Source organism: Alosa alosa, chromosome 10, assembly GCF_017589495.1.
Source record: "Alosa alosa isolate M-15738 ecotype Scorff River chromosome 10, AALO_Geno_1.1, whole genome shotgun sequence".
In the NCBI taxonomy this organism is placed as follows: domain Eukaryota; kingdom Metazoa; phylum Chordata; class Actinopteri; order Clupeiformes; family Clupeidae; genus Alosa; species Alosa alosa.
Window position 1 is genome coordinate 17,885,386 of NC_063198.1, and position 11,443 is coordinate 17,896,828.

General features: G+C 44.1%; 1 protein-coding gene across 2 annotated transcripts; it reads right to left on the reverse strand.

Annotated features, from left to right (window-relative positions):
- Positions 1-488: 488 nt before the first annotated feature.
- errfi1a (ERBB receptor feedback inhibitor 1a) lies at positions 489-9,323 on the reverse strand. Of its 2 annotated transcripts, none has more exons than XM_048254865.1 (4): positions 9,137-9,323; positions 4,680-4,881; positions 4,348-4,427; positions 489-3,842 (listed from the first exon to the last, which is right to left on the reverse strand). In XM_048254865.1, exons 2-4 carry the CDS (start codon positions 4,829-4,831, stop codon positions 2,665-2,667), a joined length of 1,410 nt encoding a protein of 469 aa, XP_048110822.1. In that variant the 5' UTR covers positions 4,832-4,881; positions 9,137-9,323; the 3' UTR covers positions 489-2,664. The 2 variants fall into 2 exon arrangements, with proteins under 2 accessions (XP_048110822.1, XP_048110823.1); XM_048254866.1 differs by lacking the exon at positions 9,137-9,323 and adding an exon at positions 8,912-9,109.
- Between the last annotated feature and the right edge of the window lie 2,120 nt (positions 9,324-11,443).

Below are 11,443 nucleotides of genomic sequence, written 5' to 3' on the forward strand. Positions count from 1 at the left end.
GTTGGTGAAAATGGAGTTTTAGTTTCAGAGAGTAAAAATTTGGAGTAAAAAAAAATATGAGCGTAACTAAAATACAACCTATATAAAAAGCAACTCTATAAAAGTTGTGCATACAGTGCTCAGAGCTCAGAGCCAGAGAAAAAGAAAAACCGGTACCAGAAACCTGTCTCCTTTCCAGGGCAGATGAGGCCCTGATTGTAAACAGTTCTGGCCCAGGTTTGGGCCAATTCTCTGCGGAGTCTGTTCCAGAACCAGGGATGGTGAGTGGCGTGGGTGAGGCAGCATACTTTAGTAAACAGGAAACAGAGGTGGTAATGTATACTTGTTGGTTGGTGCAGCATACTCACCTGTCCCCTGGACCCAGGCCAATAGCAGTGAGGCAGAGCATGGGCGTGGGTGGTGACAGAACAGGCAAAACGGCAATATTTCTGCTTTTTTTACAATATGGGGCATCTCACTCAGAAAGCATGAAACAACAGGAGACCAAATCTGATCATCATGAATGATGCATAAATAAGCATTTTTATTGTTTTCCTCATTTAAAGACTACACTGTAGACAGTACTAAATTCATCATGGATAGTATAATTATGTTAAATACTTTACACACACACACACACACACGCATACACATTCTCATTCAGACATACGTGTACACCAACAAACAAACATTAACATACTGTACTCTCAGTGCATTTTTAGTATTACCACAGTAGAGAATGTCTATAATTCTTGAACTTGCCTTCATTTCATTCAGGTAAGACGTGGAAAAAGGCAAAGATTAAATAACACAATGAGTAATGTAAACATTGTTTAACATGAAAATAAAAAACAGCATCAGTAAAGTTTGAGTTTCTCCTCTTTGCAAGGTGGACAACCTTAATAACTTTTTGACCTGCTCTGACCATGTTGCTTTTTTTGTCCAGGGTTTCACCCTTTGATGCACTTGCTACATTTACCACATCATAATGATGTCTTTTTCAACAACATACTGTATAACAATGAAATACATCTTCTTTCACTCGCTGCCAGCAGCTTACGAGTCTAAGCCCACACCCACAGCAGTCATGTCAGACAGGAATGCATGTGCAGAACAGGAAAGACTGTGTGTGTGTGTGTGTGTGTGTAAGTCTGTGTGACAGTACATGTCTGTATGAGTGTGTGTGTGTGTGTGTGTGTCAGGTGAGCCCAACACATCTAACTCACACAAAACCACTGTTCAGATCTTAACATTAGACTGTGTTGTTACATTCAGGAAATTAGCCATAGTGAGAGAAATTATGACAATGACAGTCACCTGTTAAAGGATTTACAGAATGCCATCAAGACAAATGCACCCAACTTTTGAATAGTCTGAGCTTAAACCATGAGAACATATTTCTGAACAGCCATTTCATTTTTCAATTTAGCATGACCTACTTGATGTTTTATCTGTAACCATAATTCGTTGACATGCTACAATGTGGATGTGTTGTTGAAAGCAAAAAAGAAAAAGACTATGGGAGGTAGTATGACAGGCAAGATCATTCCCTCATTCACAGCTTGACTGAAAACAGGGGCCTTTTCAAAACAGCTATTACACAAATGCAAGCCACATTCACAAGCTTGAAACAAATCATCTTTTGTGCAACACCAACTAATCTGAATGTACAGAATGCAAGAGTTTGGACACATTACACCTGGTATACAGCAGATTATCTGTACAAGTCTGTATTAAGAATGTAAATGGGCACAATGAAGCATAATGTATATAGAACATACTATATACTACATTTATATATTTATGCCAACAGATTGGCCTTTCATGCACCAGAAACAAGAAAACACAAAGGTAATACACAAGTCTGACAAGACATTCCCACATGGAGCATGCACATAGATATTTAGTGATACTACTGGCTCAAGTTGTACATTTCACATGGGACACACACACACACAGTTTTGACAAGTTCTGAAGAAAACAGAAACTAATAACCAACACACAAAGGCAATCTGCTTTTCCTTGCCTGCAGAGAATTGCAGGAATTAGTGTGGGGTTCAAGCTGGAAGATCCTTCATAAATGCATTGAGATCACAGGTCCTTTCCTTTAGACTTCATTCAAATGATTACTGATTGTTGTACTGATCCTTTTTACCCTTGATTCTCAAAGATACAAAGAAATTACTTATTCTCCAAGACAAGAGAAGCAACATTCTTACAGACACACAACATGTGACATAAGTCATTCTAGTTACCAAAGCCAAAACACTGACACTAAGGTGCGAGACCAGCTCGCACCAAACAACTGCACCACAGGATTGGCAAGAAGCACAAACATGAAATAATGATTAATATCAAAAATAATCCATCTGATACATACATAATGGAAGAGACTAATCTCATCCACAGTCCAGAATGCCAGAGATCCAGAACGGCACACATCCATACCACATTTGCTTTCCTATAGAGGGTTTTTCCAGGAAAGAAAAACATCAGCAACAGCAACAAATAGTCCCAGTAACTGCAATTGGTAGGTAACTTACCCTAATGTTATAAATACTAGGGTAAAACTAACCATACAACTGCATCAGAGCAGCAGTGAAATGTTTTTAAGGTCCTCAGGCAATACATGGCAAAGCTATGCATTTGCCCACACCGGTCAGTACATCGTGTGTGTCCCTGACGTTACACCAGGTCGATGGGTGTCCTCCATTTGCTTTGACCGTCCCCGTCTGACCTCGAGGCCGGCTCACCTCCTCGTCCGGCCGGCGGATCGGTCAGAAACTTTTCCAGTTTGTCCAGGTAGGCGGGTCTCTTGGGGAGCAGGAAGTAGTGGGTGTTGCTCGCCTTGTGGCCGTTCTCCATGACGGGCAGGATGCAGGGCGAGCCCTCGCTGTTCTGCCGCTGCAGCCCTCGGCTTACGTACTTGGGGTCAGGCGCAAAGCTCTGCGTGGGCGGCATGATGCCGTTGAAGTACGTGGGCAGGGATTTGGGGCTGGGTGTTCGGGTGCTTGTGCCACCGCCGCTACCTGTGCTGGACAGAGGCTCCCGTGGCGGGACCTTCGGCGGCCGATCCTCGTCGCTGTAGGCCCCTGAGGAGACCTCGGCGGACCAGCGGCGGTAATCAGCGGTCTTGACGGGCCGCGGCGGGATTGGTGCTCGGGGAGGGATCTCTGGTTTATCCAGGTCCGGGCCATTGCGGTGGGGACAGGACAGGCGCAGCGACGTGGGCTTGTTGAAGGATCCGGCAGGCCCCGAGTGAGAGCGGCGCAGCTTGCGGATGGTACGGTCCTGCGGCTGTTGGTGCTGATTCTGATGCTGATGCTGGTGTTGAGTCTGATGCTGCTGCTGTTCAGGTAGATCCTTGTCCTGCCACCTGTGCTGTTGTGGATGCTGATGATGCTGCTGCTGTTGCTGCACTGTCTGTGGATGAGGTTGCCTCTGCTGGACCGACGGTCCTTCGTGGTACGCATAGTTAATCATCCCGCGGCCCCGGAAACTCCTCCGACTGGGTGCCCCGTAGCGGAAGGGTGATGGCTTGTTGGCACATGGCTCGGGCACCAGGCTGCAGCTGTCGTCCGCGGCGAAGAAGCCCCCCTCGCTGTCCATGGCCTGGTCTGACGAGGACAAGTCCGCTGTGCCGGGCAGAGGGGGTAGGGGCTTGGTGGCACGGCTAGGTGTCTGTGGTGGGCTGACACGGTCGCAGACAGACAGGCGCTGGAAGGAGGGCACCACCTGGTCATCTTCCACGGGGCTGGGCGTGAGGGGCTCGTTGCTGGAAGACAAGGTAAGCTGAGAGGGCCGGAACTTCTTTAGGGGCAGCCTCTGAACTGATGGACTGTTCCGGAGCAGTGGTCGCGATTCTGCGTGAGACAAAACAAAAATTAAGCAAAAGCAGTATTGTACATTATAATATAAACACCACACAACATGTTAGTGTGGTTATGTTTTAATAGCAGAACATGCATTAAAAGGATCCATTAAACAGATTTAAATATAAATCATTTCAATCGAGAATCAAAAAGTCACAGCTAATAAGATAGCTCAGGGTCAGTGTGCTAAAGACTAACCTCCCACTGTTTTGCAAAACATTCCCTAAGCTAAAATTAGCGCTGCTCGGAAGCCAAGTCTCTGCCTGACAGATCACATAGAACCCTATGAAAACTTCCCTTGAGGATGATCAAGTAGCCGGTGTGTGTGTGTGGGGTGGGTGGGGGGGCTGTGTATGTAATCGCATAACACCTATATATCCCATCCCACTGTATACACCCATGCCTACAAGTATAATAATGCAATTTGAAATACAGTACTCCTCATGTAATAGTCAAAATGTAAAGACAGCCAGAATGATAGGCATTGGCTACTCACTTTCTACAGATGAGAGGCAGGGGACCTGCTGCTGTGACTGTAGACTGTAATCCACTTTGGTGTCCGGGCTGAAATACAGGCTGAAAAGGGACAGAAAGATTAAATAGTGTCCAACGTCTTCTCTATCTGCTAACATGGGTTAGACTGAGGCAACAGTAATACAATCATGATCAACAACAAGAAAATGTTGCTCAAGGATTTCACCAAAAAATACATAATTGTACACACTTTAAAACAATTTCAGTGATGCTTCAGTATAGTGTGCAACACATCTCTAAAACCACAGCGACCTGACAAACGAACACACAAACACGAATGTGCATGCTACTCACTTGTTATAGTCATGTGAGGGATTCCAGGAAGGCTTAGTTCCGGCCATGCTGTGACAATGGCTGCCCCGCAGGAAGAGCGCTTGCGAGGGTAAACAGACTTCCTGGGCAGTCAAGCCTGCAGTGGACATACTCCAGCTGCAATCGGGTCGCATCAAAGCCAAGAAACGCTTGGGATCGCCAAGCTGGCAGCCACAAAATGTACCTGCAAAGACAGCAGTAGGACAGAGGAGGCATGAAAGGCCTGGCGATGAAACGGCAAATGATTGCTAGTCTCAGTGCACATGAGTGGTCTCGCCTAACCATGCATTTCTCCATGCTTCCAGTCTACTGGAGTTAAATGGCTACGGATATGGAGATACCCACTGGTATCATAGTTACCTTTCTCAGTCAATTAAAGGCTCAAAGGCGCACTAAGCGATGTCACCATCCGCTAGCTGCCTGTGCATTTAATACACTGTAAAAAAATGTGGTCTCTGTGGACAGCCCAAAAACGGCAACAAAAACAACTTGGTCCATAAAAACATAAACTGTTCCAGCCAATTACCGACGAGATGCACGTTTAGGAGAATTTTGATTGCACAGGAGGGAGTAGCGAGCTAGCTCTCTGTTTTGTTTGAACGTCAACAGAAGTGACTTAACCCAACATCGCTTAGAGCACCTTTAAGGGAAACCATAAATAGTCTACAGAATCACTTGTTTCAAAACTAGCACCAACAAAGGACAGAGTGGATGTGTGCAGACTGCACACCAAGCAATGCGCCAGGGCTGTAAGATGTTGCACCAAGTAGTGCCTCCATTTCTCTTTCCTTCTTGTTTCATGACAAAACAATGCTGACCAGTTTGAAAGTCAGGTTATTACAGGTTGAATTTGACATATTTAGGTATGGGGAGAGCATTAGGCAATATTTTGCCCTGCTCCACAGGCTGAGGAATGACAGGCTGACTCGACATAATGACACTTGTGCCCCACAACCCCTGGGGACGAATAGCACTGAGCAAAATCAATAGGCACTGAAGGCTGCCATGGTTATCAAACATGCAAAAAAAGGTGCAGCTATGGAAAGACAATTCAGACACACATTTCTATACAATTGTTCTTAAAGCAAAACACGAAAACAACTAGAGGGGCACCACACACAAACCTCTACCAAGGCAAATATGCCCCATCTCACAATGTTTAAGGAAGTCAAAACAATCCACTAGAAAACTGAATGGGTTCTTCCTTGGCCCAAGCTACTGTACACCCCTTCACTAATTGTCATGTAAATCAGCCTATTCATTCTTTGTTTTTTTGCATAATCCTGCTGACATACAGACAAACAAATGGCAGTGACATAACCTCCTTGGAGTTGGTAGAGAAGGCTTGCTTTGATCTTAACCCCTTGTATGTGCTGTAACAACATGTACAAGTATAGAAAGGACATTGTGTGTATCGATTAAGTGTTAAGTACACTACTCTTAATGCCACTTGAATACCACAACATACTAAAGAGTAAAAGGTCAATACTACTACTTAGAGAAGAATGCTTATTATTAGCCTCTCTCTGACCATTCAGCGATTCTACAATATTTTGACTACCAGAGAAGTTTTCACCCTTAGTACTCACTACCGTTTCACTTACTACTTTTAAACAACTTCTTCTCACGTACTCACATAGCCTACATTTATTAGCAGGTAATCAGCATTATGGCTTTTAGGCTACTCATTTTTTTTGCATATCTGTCATTGCAGAACCTAACAGGTCTCATAGCTAAGACATACCGGTCCCCAGGAAGCTGAATACTCTATACTGTTTATCGGCACAGAAGATTCCGATCCGTGTCTAACTTTTCACTGAAAATTGCTCTGAGATTCTCTCTGAGCAGCATCTGCATAAGTTTTGGAAATTCAATCCCAATGCAATAACAATGTAAAATACATAGGAGGGACATTAGATAACTTCTCGTGGCTTAGCAAGAAGGGCCACTTTGGTAATAGGAGACCTGAATGATAGTGCAAGCACCTCCATCACACACACGCGCACACACACACACACACACACACCCCACACACCACCCCCGCTGTGGTCCTCAGTCAACCAGAACGATCCCATCATGACACACACTTGGCTGCCTCTTTCATACAAGCCTCCGATATGAAAGATACAGTCAGAGTCTGCGAATGCGGTGTTTCATTTTCATGTAGGCTAAGGTACTTTGTGTTGACTGAATTTGCAAAGAAAAAAAAGCTATTTGGGAATAAACTTTTGTCCATTGGCATGAACGTTTTCAATCTGTTTGTGGGCACATTATCTCGAAAGGCTGGGGTAATGTTCTTACTTGCTGTGGGATAAGATTAACACCACAAAATGCATTATTACTGCCTGAGAGAATTACTCTATCCTGAACTAAACATGAGAAATAAAGCAGACTTTGTTTTGTTGTTCAAGCAACACAGTAAATGTGAACTGAGTTCACAGGCTGTCTTAGATTACAATAATATTTTGTTCTGAATTAAACAAATTTAAAGAACTTCAAACAGTGTATCAAATGATCATGTCTGAGACACATTTTCTATCATGTCAACTTACACACTACTGGTGTTTCCCAGCTTGCCTGATAGTAGTTCTGGCGGAAACTATAGACCCTTTCAACAATAAAAACAAAAACAATGCTTGAACGTTCTATTTGGGCCCCAATCTACTTCCTTTGCATTAAGATAACATATGGAATGTTAAAACGGAAGTCTTGTGGGGCCAACTATGATGCTGATAATGGAACTCTCTTGAAAGGGTCCATAAACAAATACTAGTCTACAGTATTGATCATCTTACACATCTTCAGTCATTTCATTTAAAATGCACTGCTCTGACAACGTATTAACTGTAGGCTAATGTTGACAGGTAAGCAAATTAGCATGTCAGCTACCTTAGTGGGCTATTTAATATCTGCAACTTCACTGGACAATCAGTCGAAGCTAAACATACTGTGAGGAGTATCTCAATCAGCAGGCTAAGAAACCTAGCCTACAGATGGTCATTCAAACACTCTGTCTGCCCAATCCTGTATCGCACGTCATGGACACACGGACACATGCAGTTTAAACACAAAAGTGTGAAATCAATCATTGTAATCGTAGAACCACGGAGAACTGACAAATTTGTTAAACACAGTATGTCCACTTGGGTGTTCCCCCGCGCTCTCAGCCTTTGAGAAAGAATTACGCACAGAAACCCTAAAAAAGGTGACAGAGTGGAAAGGACAGAGGCAACCAACCCGTGTGTAGTTCTAACTTTCTATGATCTCGCTTCTAATGAGCTGCTTCTGTCCTAGCACTCCAAACTCGGGACAGTCTGGCAGAGCTGGGGGCAGGGGGAGAGGGCAGCGGAAGGTTGCAAGGGGGGTGCAACGTGATCTGCGATAATGAACCCCACGGGACTGGCGCTTCCTCTTGCAACAGGTGCAAAAAGGAACTGTATTGGCGACGGTCTAGCGCTTTCTCCGTGCGTTCGAGGAGACCCCACAGAACCACGCACATTTCAATTGCATGATGTCCACACGTACAGATGAGCCATATTTGAGTTGCTTTAGCCTTGAGCCATGTGGATCAAAAGGCTTCTTAGTTGAAATCTGGGGACAGTGTCGGTCACATTTCCACTGATGTAAAAAAACAATCTCACATGCATTGCCACTGTTCAATCTAATCTGTAGTCTTCGCTATGCCTTGAACAGAGTTTGCGTATCAGGGTACTGAAGACATTGGCAATGGTATCTGAAAATGAATCCACATTATCTGCAACGCATAAGTTTTACCACACGGCGTTCACACCCCGGTCTTGACACATCCAAAGCGGTTTCCGAGCAACCATACCCGCTCTACCTGTGCGGCAAGCACACGCACGCACACACACACACACACACACACACACACCCATAATCAGGTGTTTCTGCAAAGTGGCTATGAGTCATTTTAAGGAAACACATGTAGTTTTACAACCTATTAGATTATTAGTCTGATGAAACATGTACACCTAATTTCTTCCGATGATGTAGATTGCTTCATCAGAGTTTCATTAGGGTATTCTGCGACTACTTTCTGACAGCAGGCACAGTCTACATAATCTAACTGACAGTCCTTGAGTAGTAATCAGGGCAACTTTTTACGGCTAAAATATATATTGGTAATTGCACAACAACACAAAAACAAGAACATCAAATAATATTTCCAACCTCAGATGCAGGACAAAACTCACGTCTGCTTTTGATTCGCCTCCTTGCGAAAAGGACTGTACATATATTTCGATGTAGTACAGTCCCATCTCTTATCAGATGTCCAAACCCGTCGCAGACCCTGATAACATCGTACTCGCTGCTGTACTCACTCGCACGCACGCACCAATTCGCGGGCGCTCGAGCGCACCAACATACAAAAGACTTAAATTCAACAGTAACATTACAAATAACCGATTGATGCTCACCTTACAAATATTGCAGTTTTCAACAGGCGCACACTATTCCCAAGTTATGTGCAGACGCGCATGTCGTGGATTCGCCTTTAACTGGTGAAATACTGTATCTAGAATCTTTAGTTCAGTCTCTGAATACAACACTGAGATAAGCTAATGCATTCATTACTAAGCAGCGCTACTTAGAGAGGCTCGTTAACAACGCTGTCTCTGTGTGCAATGTTCTTTTTAAGCCTCTGACTCCGCCCAAAACTCTTCTTAAAGACACCGTACGCTTTTTTCAAAGAGGTCCTCTGTCTTATGAGTTTGAATCATCCGGTGCAATGCATTGTGTTTTCCCAAATATGTTGTTACTAGCACATTTATTTACAAATCATATTTTTATCTTAACGTCTTCTACCACTGCCATTGCTTTTTGAAACTCATCTCTATCGCATTTTAGGGTTCCACATGCGCAACAATAGTCACTAGAACATCCAAGAATATCCAATATGTTTACAAAATCAGTTGTTTTTATTTGCATACCAAATGAAGATTTCATTGAGGCAGTAAACACCCAACATAGATAGATAGATAGATAGATAGATAGATAGATAGACAGATAGATACTTTTATTCATCCTCGCAGGGGAAATTCAGATGTCCAGCAGCAGTGTATTGTCTACCAACAAGCATTCTTACTGCCATACACTCATAAAAACCATAACATCACTATGAGCATCACTGCCAAGTCAGGACTGTGTTTACAGACCCTGTGTGTGGGTGAACCTGCATGTCTAAACAGAGAGAAGGGCTCTGGAGGGTCCGTTGATGTGTCCATGTGAAGGAGGTAGACATGTTTTTTGATGTGGCTCCAGGGTAGATAAAGAAGGTCTGGACAGTTAACACTGAGTCCAATTATTGCCCCTGGTATATTTCCCTGGTTGGCTCAATAGATTCTATATTATCGCCCGTGTCTTTATCAGATCTGTGTGTGGGCAATGTAGCTGTTTACCTGAGCTCACTCCTTGGTTGATGTGACCCCCGCCCCCACCACACGCGCACACACACACGCACAGAGAAAGAGAGAGACAACATATCAGGCACGCTGCAGTATGTGCTCTTTTGTGCGTGCCATGCGTTGCCTCCAGAAGCACAGGGCAGTGAAAACATTGGCAAGACGTCAGAAGAAATCATCCATTGTGTCTGAGTCTGAAAAGTGAGGCAGAGTTGTTTGGTTGTTTGATCAAGGGATTTATGTATACATTTGTCTCAATGTTCAAAAACATTTGAGTGGTTAGTGAAGTTTTTCAAGAAGTAATATACAGGTGAGGTAGATGTTCATGATGTGTAAAGATGTGGAGAGTGTGCTAGAAAGAAACTTCTGTGTGAGAACTTAGTGTCTCTACTACAAACAACAACTGTTGTATTTAGCAGACTGCTGACTACCCTCTTTACAAAGGGTGTTCTTGCACTTCATTTTCAAGCAGGTTGTTTTGAAGATTAATCTTTTTTCTGTCTTGCACAAAGATAGAGACACAATGCCAGCAAGAAAACACTGGCTTGCTGAACAAACAGAGGTTGAATCAGGAAGCACGGCGAGAACAAAATGTACTTGTGTTACAGTTACAGTTAGCAAATCCTCCATTGCTGGCCTTGGCCCCCGAACCTAACAGGCTTATCATTAGATATCTGGCCATGGAGGGTCCAGGCTCGCACTAATCCCCTTCCATAATTTCAAGCCCATTTCTCACATTCCACCGGGCCAGTTGTTGCCAGCCCTGGAATGGTGGGCTCTGTGGGAACGTGCATACCAGATGGTGGCTGAAATGTGTGTGTGTGTGTGTGTGTGTGTGTGTGTGTGTGTGTGTATGTGTATGTGTGTGTGTGTGTATGCATGCACTTGTGTATGCATTTGCAGAGCTCTGCTGTTCTTGTTCTGACAGATATTACACTAAATAAAAATAAATTGCTGACATGAATACTCGCCATATGGGTGACTTGTTTAGGACTGCAGAGTTTATGAAAATCCAGTGCATAGCTGACCTGGTTGACATTAGTAACGGTAGTGTGGAAACGTGTCTAATCACACCTTAACGCTTACTAAATGGCCTGGTGCATTTACAACATGCTGGAGCAGAGAGCGTAGATGGTCGGTCCGAGCAGAGATTGCCAAGCACCGATAGTAAACCCGGCCATGAACTTTCCTCCGCTGCACACGCTCCTTCCCTCCGTCCCTCCTCCCCCCTTCTTTTCCTTGTCTCCCGCCTACAGCCCGCACCGCACAGCTGACGTGATGTCACCACAAGCAGGAAGTGCCTTATAAAGGCAGGCAGACGCC